The sequence below is a fragment of the Pelophylax lessonae genome, assembly GCF_965119305.1.
Source record: "Pelophylax lessonae genome assembly, chromosome: 11".
NCBI lineage: Eukaryota > Metazoa > Chordata > Amphibia > Anura > Ranidae > Pelophylax > Pelophylax lessonae.
In genome coordinates this window covers 10,804,302-10,830,804 of record NC_138778.1, presented here as the reverse complement: position 1 = coordinate 10,830,804, position 26,503 = coordinate 10,804,302, and the positions used below count along the sequence as shown (strand labels likewise).

At 46.0% G+C, this 26,503-nt stretch overlaps 2 protein-coding genes across 2 annotated transcripts; one reads left to right on the top strand and one right to left on the bottom strand.

Moving 5' to 3' along the window:
- Nucleotides 1-1,419: 1,419 nt before the first annotated feature.
- LOC309566986 (E3 ubiquitin/ISG15 ligase TRIM25-like) lies at nucleotides 1,420-3,006 on the top strand (the record flags this gene model as incomplete). The annotated part of the gene is made up of 1 exon (XM_082272306.1): nucleotides 1,420-3,006. The coding sequence occupies one exon, from the start codon at nucleotides 1,420-1,422 to the stop codon at nucleotides 3,004-3,006; it is 1,587 nt and encodes a 528-aa protein (XP_082128432.1).
- An 11,770-nt stretch (nucleotides 3,007-14,776) lies between these two features.
- On the bottom strand, nucleotides 14,777-16,638 carry LOC309567527 (E3 ubiquitin-protein ligase TRIM39-like). The gene has a single exon (XM_082272912.1). It carries the CDS (start codon nucleotides 16,632-16,634, stop codon nucleotides 14,991-14,993), a length of 1,644 nt encoding a protein of 547 aa, XP_082129038.1. The 5' UTR covers nucleotides 16,635-16,638; the 3' UTR covers nucleotides 14,777-14,990.
- Between the last annotated feature and the right edge of the window lie 9,865 nt (nucleotides 16,639-26,503).

Genomic DNA, 26,503 nt, shown 5'->3' with positions numbered 1-26,503 from the left:
TTTGGGTTTTTTTCTTGTACACTTACTGCTATGCTACCAAACTGAGTTGGGAGTGTCACTGCAGGGGGGGTATTGACCAGTGGGACTGCCCCCATGGGTGTGTATATGCAAATGTCTTTGTTCTTTTGACTAAGTCTTATGCCTAGCTACTCCTACGGAGCGGAAGTCAATACCCAATAGTGATGACTTAGAGGTGGCGGTGACTGTCGGAGGACTCAGAGAAAGGAATTTTACAGGTAAGATTTTACAAAAATTCATTTTTTTAGCACTGATCACTGTAGTAATGTCACTGGTCCCCCCAAAAGTGTCAAAAATGTCAGTTAGGGGTCCAATCTGTCCGCCGCAATGTCGCAGTCCTGCTAAAAACCGCTGATCGCCGCCATTAAAAAAGAAATAAATAAAAATGACATAAATCTTTCCTCTAGTTTGTAGACGCAAACCAATCAAAATACGCTTATTGGGATTTTTGTTTTACCAAAAATATGTAGCAGAATACAAATTGGCCTAAAATGATGAAAAAATGTGATTTTGAATTTTTTTTATTTTTATTGGGAATGTTATATAGGAGAAAGAGAAAAATATTGTTTATTTTTCAGAATTGTCGCTCTTTTTTTGTTTATAGCGCAAAAAAATAAAATTCGCACAGGTGATCAAATACCACCAAAAGAAATCTCTGTTTGTGGGGGGAAAAAAGGGCATAAATTTTATTTGGGTACATTTTCGCACGTCCGCGCAATTGTCAGTTAAAGTCACGCAGTGCCAAGTTGAAAAAAGTGGCCTGGCATTTTTCCACTGCAAGTACCGGCTCGGCTCTACTCGGCCCTGCTTGGCCCGGTTTGCTTTTCCACTGCTGGTACCGCATGGTACGGTGTTGGAATGGTTCGGTACGGTACGGTATGGTTTCCACTAAAGTAGTACTAAAGTTAAGTGGGTGGGATAACAAAGATTCTCTGACCAATCAGTGGCTAGTAGTGACTGCATGCAAAGGATTGTGGGATATGGTACCGGTATGGTACCTCTTGGAACCACAATCGAGGTGGTACTGTTTTTGAGAGCCGTACCGTTCGGTTGCATGCAGTGGAAAAGCCCCGCCGTACCGTACCGTACCGAACCTTTCCAAAACCGTAGTACCATGCAGTGGAAAAGCACATAAGCGAGCCGAACCGTTCGGTTTCAGGCAGTGAAAAAGCGCCATAAGGGAGCAAATCTTCCGGTCTTAAAGTGGTTACAGTAACCCCCCCCCCAATTCCCTCCTACCCCAGTCAAGCTCCTTACCCCTCATGGGCTTGTTTCCTTGACATTTCATTTGTTTATTTTTTCGTTTGGGAATTTACAGAACAAGACACACTGGTTTACCAAGTCAGAAAATGTTCTGTTATTTCCTTCTTTCAGTGTTTTCCCTTCATTCGGTGATCAGAGATGGCTTGTGCCGGGCTTGGAGAGAATCTGCTGTGCTCCGTCTGCAAAGACATATATAACGACCCGGTGACCCTGCCCTGTGGACACAACTTCTGCCGGCTCTGCATCATACACACATGGGACCATCAGGACCCAGGAGAGTCCACATGTCCTCTTTGCATGAGGCGCTACAAGAGAAGACCTGAACTTTCAAGAAACATAGAACTGGCTAAATTATCTGAAGCTTTACAATGGTCATGGCGAGAGTCGCGAATGCTGATTGGAGCAACTTGCTCATACTGCATAGACCGTCCAACGCAGGCTGTTAAACAATGTGTGCCGTGCAAAGTCTCTCTTTGTGCTCATCACTTGAAAGTTCACAACAACTCATCAGGACATATCTACATGAAACCCATCTCCACCTTGTACAGCAAAAAATGCTCAATCCACAACAGGACCTTGGAATTTTACTGCGTTGAAGATGGCTCCTATATGTGTGCCTACTGCAAGCTGGAAGAAACGCACATGGGCCACAACATCCAGTCCCTGGATGAGGCATCCGAAGAAAAAAAGAACAAATTCAGAAATATTTGGAAGATGCTAACTCCAAAAATGGAGAAAATGGACAAAAAAGTCAAAAGACTGAGGAAGCGTAGGAAAAGAGTGCAAGAAACTGCAGCACAGGTAACAGCTCTCTTTAGAGACATCAGAAGATGTATGAAAGATCTGGAGAAGAAAGTCCTGGGTGAGATTTCCAGGCAGGAAGAACGAGTCTCCCTGGAGGTCTCTGCTCTAATTCAGCAGACGGAAATGCAGATGCATGAGCTGTCTGGGCAGATCCGTCACATAGAGATGCTCTGCAACCTGACGGATCCTCTGATTGTCCTACAAGCAGAAGACCTGGAGATGATGGACATTTGGGAGTCAGAAGATGGTCCTCAGGAGAATGGAGAAAACCAAGAAGAAGAAGAAGCTTATGTCGCAGGAGACCTGGAGGAAGGTGCCATCTCACAGATGTTACACAAGGGCTTGGCTGATATCGTGATCCGTGCCAAGAGAGAATTTAATGTGCGAGAGGCTTCAGAAACCTTTCTTGATATCAATACGGCTGCCAATGATGTTGCATTGGAGGGTTTGAAAATGGCGATTTGGTCAGACGCAGGTCAGAATCGGCCTCCATTACCAAAAAGGTTTGAAAGCCATCAGGTGTTGAGCACCAAGAGTTTCAACTCTGGGAAGCATTACTGGGAGTTGGAGATGAGCCCCTCCGGCAACTGGAGGGTAGGAATGGCTTACGCGAGCATCCAGCGGAAGCACCGCGAGTCCTGGATCGGGGACAACGAGAAGTCCTGGTGTTTGTTGAAGTCCCAGAATGAATATTTCGTCATGCACGACTCGGAAAGCAACCAGTTGCCGATGACCTTTTCCACTCAGAAACTTAGAATCTATTTGGATTACGAATCTGGGGAGTTGTCCTTCTACGAGTTGAGTCAACCGATAAGCCACCTCCATACCTTCACTGCAACCTTCACCGAGCCGCTTCATATCGCCATCTGGGTATGGATGTCTTCGGTGAAAATGAGAGGCTACAGATATCTCACTTGGTGAATGGCTCAAATCAGCACCACTTTTGTAGGGCTCTGGCACTTTTCCACTGCATGAAACCGAACGGTTCGGCTCGCTTTTGCGCTTTCCCACTGCATGGTACCGGCTCGGCTCCACTCGGCCCTGCTTGGCTCGGTTTGGTTTTCCACTGCATGGTACCGGCTTGGCTCCACTCGGCCCTGCTTGGCTCGGTTTGGTTTTCCACTGCATAGTACTGCATGGTACGGTGTTGGAACGGTTCGGTGCGGTACGGCGGCGCTTTTCCACTACATGGAACCGAGCGGTACGGCTCGCTTAAACAGTACCACCTCGGTTGTGGTTCCAGGAAGGCGGTACCGGTACCATATCCCACAATCCTTTGCATGCAGCCTTGACTGTTTGTCACTACTAGCCACTGATTGGTCAGAGAATCGTTGTTATCCCACCCACTTACTATTAGTGGAAAAGCAAACCGCACCGAACCGTTCCAACACCGTATCATGCGGTACCATGCAGTGGAAAACCAAACCGAGCCAAACAGGGCCGTGTGGAGCCGAGCCGGTACTTGTAGTGGAAAAGTGCCATAAACACATGGGCGTATCTAGGGGCTTAAAGTGTCTGTAAACCTCAGACATGAAATATGAACAAAGCACATCCCTCTATAGTGTGTACTTGTCCCAATCCAGAGAACTAAGTGTCATTTCTGTCTGCTGTTTTGTTCCTCCATTATCTGCATGAGTCACTTCTGACAATTTTTTCTGACACCAAGAGAAAAGAGGTGACAGGGGAAGGAACTCCAGTACACAGCCTGTGATTGACAGCTTCAGCTTTGTTCCTGTGTGCTCTGTGAAGATGTCCCTTCCCTCCAATCAACTCTCAGAGCTCTCCTCCTCGAGCCCTGCAGTGTTTAACTTCAGCTTTCTGCCCCCTTTTTTCTGAACACTCAGACAAGCTGTATGGATTCTAGACTTTGAATGTTGATAAGACTGCAGATAAACAGGTACAACTTATGTAGAAGGCTTTGTTTTTTTCTCTGTGTATCACCTGGTGCCAGTCACTTCAATGGGTATATGGAAGGGTTTACAACCACTTTAACCACTTAAGCCCCAGAGGATTTGGCTGCTCAATGACCAGGGCCTATTTTGCGATTCGGCACTGCGTGACTTTAACAGACAATTGCGCGGTCATGCGACGCTGTACCCAAATAAAATTGACGTCCTTTCTTTCCCACAAACAGAGCTTTCTTTTGGTGATATTTGATCACCTGTGCGATTTTTTTTTTTTTTCTTTTTTGCGCTATAAATAAAAAAAGAGCGACAATTTTGAAAAAAATAACAATATTTTTCACATTTTTTTTATATGAAATTCTCAAAAAACATGTAAAAATCTAAATTTTTTAACATTTTAGGCCAATTTGTTTTCTGCTACATATTTTTGGCAAAAAAAAAAAAAATCGCAATGACCGTATTTTGATTGGTTTGCGCAAAAGTTATTGCGTTTAGTAACTACGGGAAAGATTTATGTCATTTTTATTGTTTTTTTTTTTAAACTAGTAATGGCGGCGATCTGCGATTTTTTTTTTTTTTTTTTGCGGGACTGCGACATTGCGGCGTAGAGATCGGACCTCTGACTGACATTTTGACACTTTTGGGGGAACCAGTGACATTACTACATTAATCAGTGCTAAAAATATGCACTGTTACTGTAAAAATGACACTGGCAGGGAAGGGGTTAACAGTACTGGTGATCAAGGGGTTAAATGTGTCCCTAGGGGCGTGATTCTAACTGTCAGGGGGCGCGGCTAGTGAAGTAATCACAGAGACATGCGATCCTATATAGCAGGATCACATGGCCTCTGTCATAACTTCAGGGAGAATGACGGACGGAGCCGCCGATCACACGCGCTGGCTCCCCAGGGAACGAGCGGGGGCGGGAGCTCGCCGGCAGCGGCGCGTGCTCACCCCTACAGGCTCGTGGCCGAGCGACGTAGGGCTACGTCACTTTGCCTGTAAGCAGGGCCGGCCTTTGGGGTGTGCGAGCTGTGCGGCCGCACAGGGCGCCATGGGCAACAGGGGCGCCATGCGGCCATCACAGCTCGCAGATGATCAGGCGGGAGGTAAGCGGCGACCGCGGCCTGGAGGTTCAGTGTGGGGGTCTCTGATGTAAGGGGGGCTCTGTGTGTGGGGGGGTCTCTGATGTAAGGGGAGCTCTGTGTGTGGGGGGGTCTCTGATGTAAGGGGAGCTCTGTGTGGGGGTCTCTGATGTAAGGGGGGCTCTGTGTGGGGGTCTCTGATGTAAGGGGGGCTCTGTGAGGGTCTCTAATGTAAAGGGGTATTTGATGTTAAGGGGGGCTCTGTGAGGGGTCTCTAATGTAAGGGGGGCTAAATTATTAGTGATCATAAAAAAGAAAAGTCACACGCGGTTGGGTTGCCACAGGATTAGCTCGCACAGGGCGCCTGAACACCTAAGGCCGGCCCTGCCTGTAAGCGGCAGAGTGCAGCAGTAAATGGTCGTGCGGCGGTCGGCAAGTGGTTAAGACCATACCAAATAAAAGGTGCTTGCGTTTTTGACGCTCGTGGTCACAGCTGCTGTGTAATTCTGCCCATAGGCGTACAGAATATGCTGTAGACAGGTAAACACATGAAGACTCATGATAAGTCAAAACACATTCATTGTAATGGGTGCCATCTTAATCATTGCAACTCAAGTTACATTGGCAAAAAAAAAAAAACAGGTTCCTGCACTACTTCTCTGCGACTTTGGTGCAACTTGAGTGCCATAGACTGCAATGGTTTGTCAAAACTGTTATAGAATAAATAAAATACATATTTTTAGCATTTTTTTTTTTCTCTGGGCTCTACGAATTGTTTTACTAAACCAGAGACAAACTGAGCTGGTTATAACGATTGCACTAACTCAAATAGTTCTATACACTATATTGTCAAAAGTATTGGGACACCTGCCTTTACACACACATGAACTTTAACCAGAGTTGTATAAAGTACTCGCAAACCCATACTTGAGTAGAAGTGGAAGCGCTCGATCAAAAAGTGACTTGAGCAGAAGTACTAAAGTATTCAACATTTTTTGTACTTAAGTATTGCCAGGGCTTTTTTTCAGTGGGAACGCGGAGGAACGCAGTTCCGGCACCTCCAGAACTGAATGTATGTAATGGCAAGGGGTGCTGGGGTGTGCTGGAGGGTCTATTGATGCTGGTTAATAGGAAATCTATTGCTGCAGAGGATGGGAGTCTATTGTTGCTGGGGAGGTCTTCTGTTGCTCATAGGGATTTATTGTTGCTGGGGTGGGTCTTTTGCTGCTGGTGGGTCAGTTGTTGTTGGGAGGGATTTATTGTTGAGGGAGGGGTCTATTGATGCTGGCTACTGGGGAATCTAGTTTTGCTGGAGGGGATCTATTTGTTGCTGGAGGGGATCTATTTGCTGCTGGAGGGGATTTATTTGCGCAGAGGGTCTATTGTTGCTGGGGAAGTCTGTTGTTGCTGGTGGGGTATGATGTTGCAGGGAATCAATCATTGCTGGGAGGGATCTACTGTTGAGGGAGGGGCCTAATGCTGCTGGCTGCTGGAGAGTCTATTGATGCTGGATGTTGGAAGTCCATTGTTGCAGGGGTGGATCTATTGTCGCTGGGGTGTCCATTGTTTCTAGATCTATTTTATTGCCTTTCTTGTTATCGTTAATTCTCTAAAAGGGGTGGTACTGGGAGGTGGGTAGGAGGTGAAACCAAGGAATGGTGCTCGGGGGTGGGTAGGGGACGGAGTCAAGGGGTGACTCAGAAGGGAGGAGTTCCTGCACCTATTCTCTGAGAAAAAAAGCCCTGAGTATTGCAAGTCGTTTTTTTTAAAATTTTGCTACTCAAGTACTGAAAGTAAAAGTACAAGTACTGTGTTATGTAGTTATTAAAGAAAGAAGTCAAAAGTTTGAACATCATATTGTTTTTTATTATTTCAAATGCAGCTTTTATTTATACATACAGTAGCTTTTATTTTCGTATGCGCTGATAATACACAATGTTTTGAGCTTCATGAAACCTGCCATCTACTGTTCTGGCAGTGGTAATTTTTATAATAGTAACGAGTAACTATGCAGCACAAAAAAAAAAATATTGGAGTAGAAGTATTGAAATCATTGAAAAAATGTAGTGAAGTAAAAGTGGAAGTAGGAGAAAAAAATTCTACTCTAGGAAAGTACAGATACCGCCTTTCCGTACTAAAGTACAGTAGTGAAGTAGTTCTACTTAGTTACTATACATCTCCCAGTCTGAAGCTGGATACACACTATTAGATTTCCTTTAGATTTACCTTCAACTATGTAGTGGAAGGGCCGGCCTGGCTGCATACAAATTGAAAGTGTTTAGATTTGACCTCATATTATATGGTTTTGGTAAATCTAAAGGAAAAAAGAAAATTGTATAGTGTGTATGGCCCATTAGTCCGTAGGGTTCAATATTGAGTTGGCCCACCCTTTGCAGCTATAACAGCTTCAACTCCTCTGGGAAGGCTGTCCACAAGGTTTAGGAGTGTCTATGGGAGTGTTTGACCATTCTTCCAGAAGTGCATTTGTGAGATCAGGCACTGATGTTGGACGAGAAGGCCTGGCTCCCAGTCTCCGCTCTAATTCATCACAAAGGTGTTCTATCGGGTTGAGGTCAGGACAGTCAAGTTCCTCCACCCCAAACTCACTCATCCATGTCTTTATGGACCTTGCTTTGTGCACTGGTTCAAATCATTTGGTGGAGGGGGGATTATGGTGTGGGGTTGTTTTTCAGGAGTTGGGCTTGGCCCCTTAGTTCCAGTGAAGGGAACTCTTAAAGCCAGGGGTCTTCAAACTATGGCCCTCCACTTGTTCAGGAACTATAATTCCCATCATGCCTAGTCCTGTCTGTGAATGTCAGAGTTTTATAATGCATCATGGGATGTGTAGTTCCACAACAGCTGGAGTGCCGTAGTTTGAGGATCCCTGTCTTAAAGCGGAGTTCCACCCAAAAATGGAACTTCCGCTTTAGGTATTCTTACCCCCTGACATGCCACATTTGGCATGTCATTTTTTTGGGGGGGGGAGCGGGTACCTAGTTTTGACAGGTACCCGCTCCCACTTCCGCTCGGAGCGCCGCGGCGCCCTGAACGGAAGTTCTCCTCTCCCCCTCCCTCCCTGCAATCTTCTGGGACATGTCAGAGGTCCCAGAAGATTGCCGGCCAATCAAAACGCGCAGCGCGACTCGCGCATTGCGCAGTGGGTACCTGGCTGTGAAGCCGCAAACTGTCACAGCCGGGTGCCCACAGCAGTGATGCCGGCGCCGAGGGAGAGGATCGAGGCTTCGGGCGGCCGCATCGCTGGACCGTTGGAGAGGTGAGTGAGATGGCTGGAACTCCGCTTCAAGGCATACCAAGAGATTTTGGACAATTTCATGCTCCCAACTTTGTGGGAGGAGTTTGGGGATGGCCCCTTCCTGTTCCAACATGACTGCGCACCAGTGCACAAAGCAAGGTCCATAAAGACATGGATGAGCGAGTTTGGGGTGGAGGAACTTGACTGGCCTGCACAGAGTCCTGACCTCAACCCGATAGAACACCTTTGGGATGAATTAGAGCAGAGACTGCAATCCAGGCCTTCTTGTCCAACATCAGTGCCTGACCTCACAAATCCACTTCTGGAAGAATGGTCAAACATTCCCATAGACATTCCAAAACCTTGTGGACAGCCTTCCCAGAAGAGTTGAAGCTGTTATAGCTGCAAAGGGTGGGCCAACTCAATATTGAACCCTACGGACTAAGACTGGGATGCCATTAAAGTTCATGTGCGTGTAAAGGCCGGCGTCCCAATACTTTTGGTAATATAATGTATAAATGATAGACTCACAGCGATTCTGCCCTCAATCCCAAATCGCAAGATGTGAACGGGACCCCAACCACTAACACTTTAAAACAGGTTTTTTTTAATGCCTGTGTGTATGAGGGCCTCTGAATGAAGGAAGGAAGGTCGTATTTTACTCTCCTGTGTCTGTTTATTGGAATCATCCTCCATGATGAGTCTAAAGCCCCGTACACACATACCGAATGTCGGCCGAACGATCGGCCGTCTTTTGTCCAGGGCTGTCCTGTCGGCTGAAAAGTGCAAAAGACTGCACACAAATTTTGTCGGCCAACAACAGCCGACTGCAGAAGTGATGTCATGTGATGGTTTACTTTCCCTGTGTTTTTTCTTTTCTGAGCATGCCCAGTCTTGCTAATCGGCTGTCTGTCGGCCGAAATCTGTACTGACTGGCGAACAATCGGCTGTTCTGGTGTTGGCCAACAAAAATTTTATAGCCTGCACACCCGATTCTGTTCGGCCGAAAATGCGCTGCCGGTTGTCGGAAGCATCATACTAACAAGCCGTCAATCGGCCGATCGTTCGGCGGCCGAATATTTACGGCCGACAATCGGTACGTGTGTACGGGGCTTTATCGATCGATCCGTCTTACAATGTGTGATATGAATAAAGCAGAAGTACTCATCGTTTGGTGTCAGCGTTTTTCATTCCCAGTTACTTTCAGACCAAATACCGACCTTCCCACCCCTACAAAAAAAATCTAAATTTTTTAACATTTTAGGCCAATTTGTTTTCTGCTACATAGTTTTGGTAAAAAAAAAAATCGCAATAAGTGTATTTTGATTGGTTTGCACAAAAGTTATCGCGTCTACAAACTACGGGAAAGATTTATGTCATTTTTATTGTTTTTTTTTTTTTTTTACTAGTAATTTTTTTTGGGTGACAAACACACATAGTGCAGCCGATTCAAGTGAGTAGGGTAACTCTATGGGACACGCCGAATCGCATGAGAATCTGGCTGTCAGTATTTTATCCGATTCACTATAGGTGAAAAGTTTTCCATTTTTTCTTGAAAGTTTCTCAGTTTTTATTAGAAAACCTTAACCTGTGTCACATCCGGATAATTACTAGAATAAGACCCCGTCCTGCTTGTGGTGGAATTTAAAGGCACTCACATGGGACAAAGATATTACTCTCTAAAAAGTTATTTATTAAAGCGGAGTTCCAGCCATTTACTCACCTGTCCAACGGTCCAGCGATGCGGCCGCCCGAAGCCTCCATCCTCTCCCTCGGCGCCGGCATCACTGCTGTGGGCACCCGGCTGTGACAGTTTGTGGCTTCACAGCCGGGTACCCACTGCGCATGCGCGAGTCGCGCTGCGCGCCGTGATTGGCCGGCAATCTTCTGGGACCTCTGACGTGTCCCAGAAGATTGCAGGGAGGGAGGGGGAGAGGAGAACTTCCGCTCAGGGCGCCGCGGCGCTCCGAGCGGAATTGGGAGCGGGTACCTGTCAAAACTAGGTACCCGCTCCTCCCCCGAAAAAATGACATGCCAAATGTGGCATGTCGGGGGGTCAGGACTCCCTAAAGCGGAAGTTCCACTTTTGGGTGGAACTCCGCTTTAAACATCATGTAAAACATAATAGGCGCCATAGGTGGCTACAGAAAAAAATAAATAAAACACACATATGCACATATACATATCGGGGGTGGGGTTTGTGGCATATACATTTACACCTCTGTACAAAAGATTCACACAAGAGGTATCTGGTTGGTGTAGTTGGTCGACGCGTTTCGCTTCATGCTCACTTTTAATGTCTCGGGGCTGGGTTCACATTACCAAAAGTATTGGGACGCCTGCCTTTACACACACATGAACTTTAATGACATCCCAGTCTTAGTCCGTAGGGTTCAATATTGAGTTGGCCCACCCTTTGCAGTTATAACAGCTTCAACTCTTCTGGGAAGGCCGTCCACAAGGTTTAGGAGTGTCTATGGGAATGTTTCACCATTCTTCCAGAAGTGCGTTTGTAACTCCACCCCTAACTCGCTCATTCATGTCTTTATGGACCTTGCTTTGTGCACTGGTGTGCAGTCATTTTGGAACAGGAAGGGGCCACCCCCAAACTCCTCCCACAAAGTTGGGAGCATGAAATTGTCCAAAATGTATTGGTATGCTGACGCCTTAAGCAGGGCCGGGACAAGGGGTGGGCAGGAGGGACGACTGGGCACTGTGGTTTTATGTGAGGTTGGGGGGGACCACGAGCAGATTGGGGGGAGAAAATTTGTGTTGGGAGGGGGAATCAGGTGGGTGGTAGGGGGTGAGAATTGTTCTAGGAGGGGTAGGTGTGCTAGGAGCAGTGATTTGGGGGATTTGTGTTGGAAGGGGGGATAGGTAAAGAGGAATTGTGCTAGGAGGGGGGGGGGGGTGGTATGGTAGGGAGGTAGGATTTGTGCTAAGACTGGAAATTTTGTTTTTTGGAGGGGGGGCTTAATCTAGTATGGATGACTGGGGTGTATTTGTGCTAGGAGGAGGGGATTTGGAATGTGGGAGAGGGGTTTGTGCTCAGAGGGGAAATTTGAGGGGTAGAGGATTTGTGCTAGAGGGGGGAAGATTTTTTTTTGGGGGGGGGTTGTACTGAGGGCATATGGGGAGAGAGAGAATTTAAGCTGGGGGTGTGGGGGCACAGATTTGTGTCAGGAGAGGGGATTTCAGCAAGGGCATGGATTTATTCTGGGAGGAAGGGGAGATTTATGCTTAGAGGGAGCATACAAATTGGTGCTCAATTTTTTTTTTTTTTAGGGGGGGGGGGGTCTGCTGTTACATAATCATACATCTTGGGGGGGGGGGGAGCAATTTTTCATGTTCGCCCTGGGCTCTAGATGAGCTTTTCTTGGCACTGGTCTTAACCGCTTGCCGACCGCCGCAAGTAGATTTACTGCGGCGGTCAGCCCCTGCCAGGCAGAGTGACGTTAATTAACGTCACTAGCCTGGGAGGGTCTGGGGAGCGAGCGCGCGCGCCCCCGGAGGCGCGCTCCCGCTCCCGCGCGGTCACGGACCCCCCCGCGCGTGTGACCAGCGGACCCGATGTCCGCCGGTCACTCGGCGATCATCGGGGGAGAGGGAGAATGTCAGGCAGCTTGTGTAAACAAGCCGCCTGTCATTCTCCTCGCTGTAAAGACACTGATCACACGGATCTACTATGTAGAACCATTGATCAGTGTCCTTACACCTCAAGCCACAGCCAATCACAGTAGAAAGCACGCCCCTAGGGACACACACAGCCCCTCCCTCCCAAATAAAGTTAACCCCTTCACTACCAGTGTATTTTTACAGTAACAGTGCATATATATAGCACTGATTACTGTAGAAATGTCACTGGTAACCCCAAAAGTGTCAAAAATGTCAGTCAAGGGTCCGATCTGTCCGTTGCAATGTCGCAGTACCGCAAAAAAAATCGCAGATCGCCGCCATTACGCGTTAAAAAAAAAAACAACAAAAATGACAAAAATCTTTCCCTTTGTTAGTAAACGCAATAACTTTTGCGCAAACCAATAAAAATACGCTTTTTGCGATTTTTTTTTTACCAAACATAGGTAGGATAAAACAAATTGGCCGAAAATGTTAAAAAATTTTGATTTTTACATTTTTTTGGGGGGGAATTTCATATAAAAAAATGTGAAAAATATTGCTATTTTTGCAAAATTGTCGCTCTTTTTTTGTTTATAGCGCGTGATCAAAAAATCACACAGGTGATCAAATACCACCAAAAGAAAGCTCTGTTTGTGGGAAAAAAAGGACGTCAAATTTGTTTAGGTACAGCGTTGCACGACCGCGAAATTGTCCGTTAAAGTCATGCAGTGCCGAATCGCAAAATACCCCCTGGTCTTTTAGCAGGAAAATCCTCCGGGGCTTAAGTGGTTAAGAGTTCCCTTCAGTGGAACTAAGGGGCCAACCCCTGAAAAACAACACCCCATCATATTCCCCCTTCCACCACATGATTTGGACCAGTGCACAAAGCAAGGTGCACCAAGACAAAGATGAGCGAGTTTGGAGAGAGCAGCTAGACTGGCCTGCACAGAGTCCTGAGCTCAACCTTATACAACACCAATGGGATAAATTCAAGCGGAGACTGTGAGCCAGGCCTTCTCGTCCAACATCAGAGGCTGACCTCTCAAATGCGCTTCTGGAAGAATGGTCAAATATTCACATAGACAAACAGTATAAGTATCAGCGCTGCTCTAGGTAACAAATAAGATGCTTGGTGCAATTTAGTAGTGCAAAATTAGCTGTGCGTGATTTTCAACAAAAGTGCATAATAAGCAATGCCAAATAATTATAAACGTCCTCTAATCGTAATCAATAAATATCCTTTTAAATAAAGTTTTAGTGCTATATTGATCGACAAATAAGACCTTTAATGAAGTGCCTGTGCTGTAAATCAATTGATGTGCAGATCGCTCCGTGCTCCCCCATGCACCAGACATATGGGGAAATGGTGCATAAATAGTATTCTTTGCTGTAGTGCCTTGAGATAGGAGGTCCTCCCAGTGGCGATTTTGATCCCAGTGCAGATATATGATCAAAAAGAGATCTCCATAGTGTAAGATTGTAAAGATTTATTGAAAGGCAATAAAATGTTACACTTACATGAGTGAAATAGTAAAATGCTTGCAATGCAGACCGCCATAGCGGCGTGCGTTCCAATCGCAACCGGATATGACGTCCGGTGCGTTCCAACAAGCGGATGTGGGGTATGATGCTAGACGCGTTTTATCTGATGACGCCCAGGAGGGGCGAAACGCGTCAAGCCAGAATCTAGCGTCATACGCCACATCCGCTTGTTAATTTCGTCAACTAAACTATTTTGGTCTACTAAATGAATACTATCTTAGTGGACCAAAATACGACTAAAACTAAAATGGCATTTTAGTCAAAAGACTATAACTAAAACTAAATTGAAATTTGACGTCAAAATGAACACTGGTTATAACTGCTGTCAGTGTTTTTTTGCCATCTGTGTCCCATTGGGGGAGATTTCCGTCCACTTCCTGTCTGTAGCCAAAAAACAGTGTGGAAGTGAAAGGAAATCCCTCCAAAGTGAGAGAATTCCTGGTAATTGCCAGAACTAGTGTCCGTGTCCCCATTGAGGATTTCCCTCTATTCCCATTCTGGTGGGATTTTCTTTCGCTCTCGGTGATGACGGATAAACAGGATAAAAAGAGAGGGGTAAATCTCCCTAATGGGGGCACAGACAGGAATAAAAACCTGACAGGGGGTCTAATCCCTCTCCACTCTATACAAAACTTTAAAAAAAAAAAAAAAAGTTTTGCCTTTAGTTATACATTTGCAAGAAATAAACAGCTGGATAATAAAATAAAATCATGGAATCAATTATCAAAAATTAAAACGAATGCAGCCACCACATCTAAAGAAATGGTGAGCTGCAATATATTATATTTTTATGTTATATTTTTAGATTTAGATCATGGGAGTCCAACCTTTTGGCTTCTCTGGGCCACATTGAGTGTAGAGAAATTTTCTCGGGCCGCATATAAAATATATACTATTCGTTAAGGTATATAAGTAATAAAACGCCGCCGCGCCCTTCCCGTGCTGCCGCACCCCCCCCAGCACTAATTTAACACCACTAGTGAATGATCCCCTCCGAGGCTGCCTCTGTGGCCGTGCCCCTGACTCGACTTCGTCCCCAGCAAAAAAAAAAAAAATTGTCAGGGGGCAGTGGGCCGCATTGCCTGCAGTTCCGGGCCGCATGCGGCCCCCGGGCCGCAGGTTGGACATGCCTGATTTAGATGGACTTTAGGGCTTAGTTTAGACCTTTGCATTTTGAAACACACGCAAAATTGTGCACTTTCCTGACTTTCCTGAAACTATGGCGAGTCTATTATTTGTTAATGACACCCCCATGGATCTGAAAATATGCATGCTAAACCGCATGGTGCCGCAACACCAAGCAGTTCGGTGTATTTTGGAAAAGAATTAGGGACTCCCTTTCCATGTTTATCGCATGTGGGGCAGCCCATTTAAAGGAATGGGCTGCCCTACATGCAACGTGCGGCAATAGGTGTAAACCAAGCCAGGACTGGTAGAGTATGTCCTGTATTTGCACCCATGTGCATCATCCTAGATGTCCTCAGTTTCCAGTGGATTCCCGTGGAATCACTCAGTGCTGGATCCTATTGAATGACTAGTCACCCAATCAGGTTCATGGCTCAGGGATTCAGAAGTGCTCTTGATTCTTACCCAGCTGTCCTTGTACCACCAGTCCCCCCAGACATAGAAGGCGGCATGAAGGGGCTCAGTGAAGGTGGCGGTGAAGGTGTGGAGGTGTTGGATGGGGTCAGACAGTTCATAAAAGGAGATCTGCCCGGCCTCGTAATCCAGATAGATTCTGATCTTATCATTGGTAATATTGTGGGGTATCTGTATAATGTGACCATCATGTCTCCCGGAATATTGGTTATACCACCTCCACAAGCATAGCCTGCGCAAGCACCAGGAGCGGCTGTTCTCTCCAATGATAGACTGGTCTCCCCTCCGCTCTATACTGGGGTAACACACCCCAATTCCCCATCCTCCCGACCTACCGGTCTCCACATCCCAGTAATGGCGCCCCGAGGAGAAGCTCCTGCTACTCATCACCTGATATTTCTCAAATCTTTCTGGGAGCTGTGGGTGGTTTTGGTCTACCTGTGACCAACGTACCGTCCGTAACGTATGTAAAATTTTGAGGTTGTTGGCAGCTGTGTTTCGATCCAGCGTTAGGTCGGTGGGGTCCTGCGTGTAAAATAAAATGTTTGCGCATTTCATAATATCAGAAAAACCTGCGTATAACGTGTCTGAGAAAGTCAGATCTCCAACATCTGGGATCTTTGTATCATCTCGGTTCTCGTTATCAGAAAAGTCTTCTTTGTCCGAGTGCTGGTCTTGGAGGACAGTCAGTGGGTCCACCATGTTAATCATCTCCTCGATGTGCCGCATCTTCCTAGACAGCTCGCCCTTCTTCGTTTCCAGTTGCCGCATCAGATTGGAGACTGAGCATGAGATCTTCTCTTCCTGCTTGGAGGTTTCTCCCAAGAATTTCCTCTCCAGGTCTTCCAGCTGCCTCCTGATGTCTCTGAAAAGGGCAGCGACTCTCTCATTGACTCTGGCTGCTTTTTCTTGTATGGCTGTCCTGCATTCCTGCAGCCTCCGAACCTTATCCTCAGTCTCTTCCTTCCTTGTTGTCATAATCTCCAGAACGTTTCGGAGTTTCTTCTTCTTTGTCTCTGAAGCTTCATTCAATGACTCCATCAGGTGTCCTCTGTGTTCTTCATCCAACCTGCAGGACTCACAGATACATTCAGAGTCCTCAGCACAGTAATGTTCTAGTATCTTCTTGTGAATGGAGCATTTTCTATCTCTTACAGACCTGGTAGGCGGAATTAAAGCATGCTGTACCGTCCTGTTATGTTTCCTCAGATGGTTATCACACATAGAGGTCTCACACTGCAAGCAGGACTTAGCAGCTGGAACACGTAAATCGCAATAGGTGCAGTAGACCCCGGTCTCCTCATCATCTGGTTGGCTGTATTGAAAAACCTTTGCTATATTAAGAAGCCTCACATTTATCTTCAGTTCCGGCCTCTTCCCATATATTTGCTTACATTCGGGGCATTTAGAGTCTCCCCTTCCCTGGTGGTCCCATGCCTTGGTGATACAGTCCCGGCAAAAGCTGTGTCCGCATGGCAGGGTCACTGGATCAATGTAAATGTCTATGCAGACAGAGCAACGAAGCTCAGAACTCAAATCAGCAGTCGCCATTCTTAAAGCCAGGTAAGAAAGTGAAGAAAAAAGTTTACTTCAAATCCAGACAAACCAGTTTTACTATCTTCAGGCCTGAGAAAAAAAAAAAATGGAACGCCCAGGGTGTGTCTAGGTATTCCAATTACAATGATATACATTAGAATTTTCCATGAGATATTATCAGCGGTGAAAAAAAAAAAAATTAGGTTGACTAAAGGGCACAAAATGGGCAAGTCCAAGGGCTAATTTCACCAGCAGCACACAATGACTCACCAGACCCAGAACTAGCACCACTCCCAGAATTTAGGATGTAGGTTGTGGTGGGAATGAGCTCAAAGCAACTTTTGGTGACCCTTCATTGGGGGCAAAAGTTCTCTGGGATTACAGATAACTGCACCTCTCAATAGGACTTCAAAGCTGAGCACGGTTTATATATGCTAGGATTGACCTTACGTATCCTTTTCCTTCTGTGTCTGGTAGACTGGCCATCTTTTTTTTTTCTTTTTTTTTAAATTCCTAGACTGGCCAACTTTTCTTACTTGTTTTTTTATTATTTCATTTATTTTAATTAGAAGATGTATGTAGTGTACAAATACAGAGTACTGCAAAGAAAAGTCGGCAGAAAAGTCGGCAGAAAAGTCCGCAGAAAAGTCCGCAGAAAAGTCCAACTGTGTTGTACTGTTCTGTGGCTCCGTATTCTAGGGCTCACAGTATTTGTTTTTGGGGACCTGGGTTCGAATCTCAGTGCTGGCTGTGTCAGGGTTGGTTGAAGATAGTTGGAGACCAGGGCTTGAATCCAGCTTTTGGTTCCAGTTATTTCCTGTATGCTGTGTAGACCTCATGACACCGAGATACGTCAATTGGACGTTCAGGCTGGGAGCTGGCTTGGGGTGAGCAGCCAAACCAGTATTGTTGGAGACCAGGGCTTGAATCCTGGTTTTGATTCCAGTTAGTTCCATGTATGTTGTACAGACCTGATGAAGACATTGAGATGCTTCAGGCTGAAAGTTGGCTCAGAGGGTTAGCAGCCGGATGATGATACAGAATGATTTATTGGATGTTGACCAGGGCTTGAATCCCGGTTTTGGTTCCAATTTATTAACTATATGTTGTGTTGACCTGATTAAATTGGGATATGACATCTTGCTGCTCAGACTAAAGCCTCGTACACACGCAACGATTATCGGCCGACCGATCGTCCGACTTTTGTCCAGAGTTGTGTTTTGTTGGTTGGAATGTGCCTAGACTGCACACTAATTTTCTCGGCCAACAAAATTCTACTTCAGAAGTGATGTCATGTGTTGGGTTGCTTTCTTTGTGTTTCTTTGTTTTCTTCACTGAGCATGCCCAGACTTGCTCATCAGATTTTTCCCTGTCGAAATCTGTACTGACTGCACGAAAATCGGCCGTTGTGTTGACGGGCAACAAAAATTTTATAGCCTGCACACCAGATTTTTTTCGGCCGAAAAGTCGGAGTTGGTTGTCGGAAGCATCATACTAACAAACCGAAAATCGGGAGATCGGATGTTGGCCGAAAATTCCCTGCCAATTTTCGACGCGTGCGTATGGGGCATTAGAGTTGGTTTAGAGGGTTAGCATCCAGCATGATCAGTTAGATGCCATATAGAATTGCTGGAGACCAGGGATCAAATCCTGCTTTTGGTTCCAATGTATTCCCTGTATGTTGTGTAGACCTAATGAGGACATTGAGATACACTTTACTGTGATGTTCAGCCTGAGATTTGGCACAGAGGGTTAGCAGCCATGTGCTGATCCAGCACGATCAGTTGGATGCTGACCAGGATCATTGGAGACAAGGGATTGAATCCTGGTTTTGGTTACAATTTATTCCCTGTATGTTGTGTATGCCTGATGAAGGCATTGGGATACATTGCTCTGATGTTCAGGCTGGGAGTTGGCTCAGAGGGTTAGCAGCCAGGAGCTGATCCAGCAGTGGTGTTGGAGTTTCTGGTTCTAGTCTCTGTGCTGACTCCTTGGTATAGTTGCCAATCTCTGTTAATGGGGATGACTAGGACTATACAATATAAAGTGGCTGTCTGTGAACCTTCAGCCACTATAAAAGAGGGTCTTAATATTTTGTGGTCTGAGAAACTCCCAGCGTAAGGGCTTTTCTACAGCCAGGAGCCTAGTGATAAAGTGACCTGTGGGGATTCGATCCAGGGGTCTCCAGTATGAGAGGAAGAGCAGCTACCCCCTAGGCCAACTGGCTACCCTGATACGGTCGGCGGTCGGCGGTCGGCGGTGACATGCGAGGTCAGGAGAGACGTACAGATCAGTTATTAGTGTTCATAACTGTGGTACAGAAACTGGAAGGTCCAAGGACTTTGGAGAAAGTGGAATGTTTTGTGGAACTTTATCATTAGATTCCAATCTAGAACTTCGAACTGGAAAAACGTAAGGGGCAGGTTTTTATTGATGTGTCCTACTTCCCCTCATTTCCAGTCTTGGTGACCAAAACGGGAGTGGAAACCCCCAATGGGCTCATAGTCAGCAAAACAAACCTAAAGAAAGGATAAATGTAAAGCGCTGGACTCGGATATCAGATTCATTCGTCAGTCAGGGATCCTTAGTTTAGCTTGTTGGCTGAACCTTGGCAGCTCCACCATAAATCAGAAAACCCCACCCCCACATCTGCACCCCCTCAAGAATATTTCCCACTCCAGAGCCAGATCAGTCACCACCAGTGAGTCCCCCTGCTCCGGAGTCCTAGCCCAGGCCAGGGGGGTGCTCTGTGGGGACCCTGATGTGGGACAAAATTTATAGGCTATAATAGAGTACCGGCACCTCTTTTGGGCCACTTAAAGCACTGCCCACCACCAAAAAATTGTGATTGAGACAACTGGCGCATTAACATATGCAATGGACATGCGCCAATCTTACATGTGCCCTAATAATAGTAGCACACGTTCATATCAATGCTCCTTTTATGAGAATACTTTCTATTAGAATCCTTAGATTGAGTCAGTTAGGGATGAGTGTAGATCCAAATATGAACCCACGCACTTGAGTGATCCCTCCAGGATGCCATCACTGTACTAGGCCAATCATACGCAGCCGAGGCATTCTCCAACCACTTATGATTGGCCCAGTTTATTGCTTACTGGTGGACTCACTCAAGTGGGTTCAGACTAGGATATGAACATACTGTACCTGAGCTCATCCCTAGACTCAGTCTAAAGATACCAACTGAAAGTGTTCTCATAAAAGTAGCACAGATGGTCACAATGGACGCGTGCCAGTATTGCATGTATCCTGGAAGTAGTAACACACGTCCTTTGTGAATATCAATGCTCCTTTTATAAAAAAAACTTTTCAATTAGTATCTTTAGATTGAGTCTAGGCAGGAGCTCAGGTATGTTCAGATCCTAGTCTGATCCCACTTGAGTGATCCCACCAGGAAGCCATCACTGTACTGGGCCAATCATAAGCCGCCAAAGCATTTCTCAGCCACTTAGGATTGGCCCAGTTGATCACTTCCTGGTGGACTCACTCAGGTGAGTTCAGACTAGGATCTGAATATACAGTACCTGAGCTCATCCTTAGACTCAATCTAAAGATACTAACTGAAAGTGTTCTCATCAAAAGCAGCATTGATAGTCATAATGGACATGGGCCAATATTACACACGCGCAAAAAGAAAAATGTAATAGGTATTGCTTCGCGGCAAAAAACGCGGTAAAAAAATATTGCATGACTTTGAGGTCATGGTACAGGCAAGGCACAGGTGATGGTATAGGCATGGCACAGGTGATGGCATAGGCATGGCACAGGTGATGGCATAGGCATGGCACAGGTGATGGCATAGGCATGGCACAGGTGATGGCACAGGCATGGCACAGGTGATGGCACAGGTGATGCCATAGGCATGGCACAGGTGATGGCATAGGCATGGCACAGGTGATGGCATAGGCATGGCACAGGTGATAGCATAGGCATGGCACAGGTGATGGCATAGGGATGGCACAGGTGATGGTACAGGCCGGCTTCAACCACTTACCTTCTGACGGTGGCGGGATTCCGGGAACCGAGACGAGCAGCGGCGTGGATGTCCTCCTCTTCAGTCTTCTGTCTTCAGTTCCGGTCCGGGCGGCGGGAAGGAGATGGGCGGTGACGGTGCGTGACTGACGCACACACCGGCACCGCCCCCATTGCGAGTCAGCAATGTCCTGGATGATGATTGGTCCAGGCTGGAGACTGGACCAATCACAGCCAGGATATCACGAAGGTGGGGGTGGCTCAGCGCTATTTGCTGCGCCCAGGTTACGCCCCCAGAAGGCAGCCAATCGGCGCCTCTTCTGGGTCGTAAACACCACACCCCCCCCCCCCCCCATATCCACCAGGCCGAGCGCATAGGCCTGCGAACCCAATTTTTTTTTTTTTTCAAAACTTTATTATTTTTTTGTCATTTTTTTTTTCTTTTTTTTTTTTGGGGGGGGCGGCGCTCCGGCGCCCCCTATGCACGGGCCGCCACTGACTATTAGCACATGTCCATTGTGAATATCAATGCTCCTTTTATGATAAACAGTTTCAATAGCTATCTTTATATTGAGCCTAGGGATGAATTCAGGACCTATTCTAAACCCACTTGAGTGATCCCAACAGGAAGGTCTCACTGTACTGGGCCAATCCTAAGAAGCTGTAAATATTTTATTCTATCTTTTCATGTGACAACACTGAAGAAATGACACTTTGCTACAATGTAAAGTAGTGAGTGTACAGCTTGTATAACAGTGTAAATTTACTGTCCCCTCAAAATAACAACACACAGCCATTAATGTCTAAACCACTGGCAACAAAAGTGAGTACACCCCTAAGTGGAAAGCTTTTCTATTGATTTCACAAACCTGACAGATGGGTTACCCCTCCATCCAATTAAAACCTAAAGTTCTGGTTTCCCCCTTTAAAGAACGGACCTGGACCCCGTCATTGTCACCCGTGCCATTCAGTACATTCTCCAGTCACGTGAATAAGACTCTCCAGTCTGAAATCAATATATATAATCTGGATTTTTATTGAATACTGGAAGATAAAACAGATTTCTGTCACTTCGCTCAGACGTTCCGAGGACCAAATGACAAAAGTTCGTATTATATAACAACCATTATTTATTTATTTTTTCTCTGTTTCAGCCAAAAAATAAAAGGCGGTCATTTCTCTGTAACAATTCTTATAGAAAATGAAGACAAAACATCCGTAATAACTTCACGACTTGAACACGAAATCGGAAACAATGTACAAAGTACGTTTAAACACCATTTGGGGGTCATTTCGGTCCCAGTATAATCAAGTTTATAATCTTAAATTAGTATTTATATACTCTGAAAATGACTTTTCTTTTACAATATATCTGTACAAAAAGATGAAATTCTAATGTAGGGGGTGGGGGAGGGGGGGTTTAGGGACGCTGATGTACAAAATGAGCTATAGGAAACATTTAGCAGATCATAAACTTCCAACGTTTCTGAAAAATAGACTTGAAAATGATAAAAGTATTTTGGTTGCTACAACAAGAAATATTTCCTATAGAGCGCAATTCATACATCCCATAAACCTGCTGAGGACCATGTATCAAGCTTTATTATAGTGCTATATTACATCAGTGTGCATTCATTTATTCATCTCCATCAGGGAGCTACAAGTCTTTACAAATGGAAAAAAAAAAATTAAATATTTTATATATCTGTACTAAATATTATTTTAACATTTTCCTTCCACTTTCCTTAAAAGAGAAGCACAGCCAGAGCTCGTTTGGCTGTACTTCTCCTGTGGATCACAGGAGAGCAGTTAGCTCTGCACTCCTGTGACTCATTTTCGGCTGACAGCGGGCTGAAGTCCGCTGTCTGCTGAAGTCACAGAGCCGATCCAGGCTCAGGCAGCGACAATGGAGTCGGAATCCGCCCACATGCCTGGACCGACACCCGACTCCGAGAACCGAGCGATCAGCAGTGTTAGATCGCTCTGTTCTCAGTCTTAGAGGCACCGGGGGGACAGATGCAGCATCCAGCTAGGCAAGTATGACCCTGAAAAAAAACATAACCCCATACTTTTCTTTTAAATACTCTACACTGCTGGAGGACTCTGCTCCTTCCTCGATCTCTCTTCTCCGGAAATACTCTGCAGTGCTGGAAGACTCTGCTCCTATCTCTATACAACTCTCCTCTCCTGAAATACTCCGTACTGCTGGAGGACTCTGCTCCTTCCTCAGGGTCTCCTATTTCAGGAGAGAAGACTCAGAGGAAGAAGCAGCATCCCCCAGAAGAGTATTTCAGGAGAGAAGACTCAGAGGAAGAAGCAGAGTCCTCCAGCACTTCTTCCTCAGTGTCTCCCCTCCTGAAATACTCTGCTGGAGGACTCAGCTTCTTCCTCTGAGTCTCCTCTCCTGAAATACTCTTCTGGAGGACTCCACTTCTTCCTCTAAATCTCCTCTCCTAAAATACTCTGCTGGGGGACTCTGCTTCTTCCTCTGAGTCTCCTTTCCTGAAACAGTCTGCTGGAGGACTCTGCTCTGCTCCTGAAATACTCTGCACTGCTTGAGGACTCCTCTCCTTCCTCTTACTCTCCTGAAATAGTCTACTGGAGGACTTTGCTTCTTCCTTTGAGCCTCCTCTCCTTAAAAAAGCCTACTGGAGGACTCTGCTCCTTCCTCTGAGTTTCCTCCCCTAAAATACTCTGCTGGGGGACTCTGCTTCTTCCTCTGAGTCTCCTTTCCTGAAATACTCTGCACTGCTTGAGGACTCCTCTCCTTCCTGGTACTCTCCTCTCCTGAAATAGTCTACTGGAGGTCTCTGCTTCTTCATTTGAGCCCCCTCTCCTGAAAAAGCCTGCTGGAGGACTCTGCTTCTTCCTCTGAGTCTCCTCTCCTGAAAAAGCCTGCTGGAGGACTCTGCTTCTTCCTCTGAATCTCCTCTCCTGAAATACTCTGCACTGCTGTAGGACTTTGCTCCTTTTTTAAATCTCTCCCATCTTCCCCAATGCTCTTCCAAGCATTGATAATGTCACCTACGACCTCCTCCTAATTTACATGACAGCTCATTATCAGGTGGGCATATCCTGTACCGTCATCATTCCAGTGTTCTGATTGCCTATATAAAGTTGCAGGTTCCTTTTGTTAAAATACTTGCAGGTTCATGCGTGTTATTACTGGCCCCACACGCTTGTTTGGATGCTGAACACAAATGGCACTCTGAACTTCAAACACACAACAGAAAGAGTAAAAATAATAATTGTGACCAGCAAAAATGTTAATTTTGCAAAAAAGAGCTTGAACAGGGAAGATCTGTACAGAGTTTGCCCTTAGACAGGTCCTCTTGGTCTGAAAATAAAAGAAGCTCCACCAAATCCCAGAGTGTTCCATTGTCAGTCTGAACAGAACCTCCTTTTGAGTGCTGTACATTGTAGTAAGAAGTGATTCATGGATTGGTGCCGTTTATTTTAAATTGCATCCCAAAGCACCCCAATTGGACCTTCCATGGCAAATTGGGGGTGCTGGCAAATAAGAGAACCCCCCGTCTGAACACAACCTACTATGAGCCCCATCAGTTGTAGTAAAGATCCATAGATCGGTGCATCCCAATGGGCCCAATTGAACCTTCCTTGGCAAATAGACGGTTCTCTTAGTTGCTAGCACCTCCAGTTTTAACACAACCTACTATGAGCCCTGTATGTTGTAGTAAAGAGTGATCCATGGATCGGTGCATCCCAATGGGCCCAATTGGACCTTCCACAGAGGGCTTTCTTATTTGCCAGCACCCCCAGTCTGAACACAACCTTCTACGAGCCCCCCGTAAGTGGTATTACAGAGTGATCCATGGATCGGTTCATCCCAATGTGCCCAATTGGACCTTCCATGGTAAATGGACAGCTTTCTAATTTTCTAGCACCCCCAGTCTGAACACAGCCTCCTATGAGCCCCATAAGTTGTAGAAAAGAGTGATCCATGGATTGGTGCATCCCAATGTGCCCAATTGGACCTTCCACAGAGGGCTTTCTTATTTCCCAGCAGCCCCAGTCTGAACACAACCTCCTAAGAGCCCTGCATGTTGTAGTAAAAAGTGATTCATGAATCGGTGCATCCCAATACGCCCAATTGGGCTTTGCATGGCAAATGGACAGTGCTTTTATTTTCCAGCACCCCCACTCTGCACACAACCTCCTACGAGCTCCGTAAGTTGTAGTAAAGAGTGATCCATGGATCGGTGCATCCCAATGTGCCCAATTGGATCTTCCATGGCAAATGGACAGTTCTCTTATTTTTCAGCACCCCAAGTCTCAACACAACCGCCTACGAGCCCCGTAAGTTGCAGTAAAGAGTGATCCATGGATCGGTGCATCCCAATGTGCCCAATTGGACCTTCAATGGCAAATGGCCAGTTTTCTTATTCTCCAGCACCCCCAGTCTCAACACAACCTCCTACGAGCCCCGTAAATTGTAGTAAAGAGTGATCCATGGATCGGTGCATCCCAATGTGCCCAATTAGACCTTCAATGGCAAATGGACAGTTTTCTTATTTTCCAGCACCCCCAGTCTCAACACAACCTCCTACGAGCCCCTGTAAGTTGTAGTAAAGAGTGATCCATGGATCAGTGCATCCCAATGTGCCCAATTGGACCTTCCATGGAGGGCTCTCTTATTTGCCAGCACTTCCAGTCTCAACACAACCTCCTACGAGCCCCTGTAAGTTGTAGTACAGAGTGATCCATGGATCGGTACATCCCAATGTGCCCAAATGGACTTTCCATGGAGGGCTCTCTTATTTGTTCCCCCAAAAAGCCGTTAGTTTTAAAAAAAAAATTTGGAGTAAACCTAAGCCCTGGACTGCAGTGCTTAAAGGAGGCATGGGTGACATCATCAGAACTGGAGGCCCAAAATCACATGAGAATGCATGCTTGCAATTGGCTGGAATGCATTCTCTCTCGATTTTGAGCTCCCAGCTCTACATGAGTCATGGTGACGTCACCCATGCCTCTTGGAAGCATTGGTGGCCTGGGTTGAGTTTTTCTTTTTTTCTTTTTGGGGGGGGGGGTTTGTTTATTAGGTTCTTTGTGTTGGGGGGGGGGGGGGTCAGAGGGCTGGAAAGAAAAAAATGCATTTTCCATTTGCCATGAAAGGTCGGCTTAAAAACTGAATAGACGGCCTTGATGCAGCAAACCTTAACACATGACAACGTGTTGTATCAATCCTGATTCTGCACAGAATGGAGCAATCTAAATAATCATTTGGGTGACCTCAGCTTGTTACATAGTCCTCCCCGTGTGCGTTACATGCATCAACATCGTATCAACATCATTAAAAACATTGTAACAACACAACACACTACTGTACAGCCAGTACTTGCACCGGCCTGGCTGAGGAGTTTGCATAGGTGCTCCCAGTCCTTAAAGGGAATCCTTTTAGCAGGAAAGAGTCAGTGGATATGCAGCAGTTCACTAAACAACGATGTGTCCTGTGAAGTGGGGGTGGGGAGGGGCGGCCATGCTGGATAATTGTAAAAGGAAACCTCTATGTTTTTTCAGTCTGTTCTTCAACACTTCGTTCAGTGAGTGACAGATCCAAATACTTCAGATGCCGAAAAATCTTCACCTGCGTGCACCGAAATTCTAACCTGGTTAGTTTTTTGTCCCAGAGCAAGTTTCCAGTGCTTATGTAATGCCATGGGGGGAACTGTAGACACCTACAGGCTTTTATAACAAAGGCAAAGAGCAGCCAATGGGATCTCATAGGCTATTCACAGGAGGACAACAGTAAGCAGCCTGATTGGTTGGTGGGTTTGCTCATTATCATCCCTTGCTTGATGAGCCAATTGGAAGGCTGAGCGCATTCTGTAGACACGTACCCATAGCAACGAAGTGTTTTTGCACGCGGTACT

Coding starts and splice junctions, on each gene's coding strand:
- LOC309567527 (XM_082272912.1), bottom strand. CDS start 16,634: ATGGCGACTGCTGATTTGAGTTCTGAGCTTCGTTGCTCTGTCTGCATA.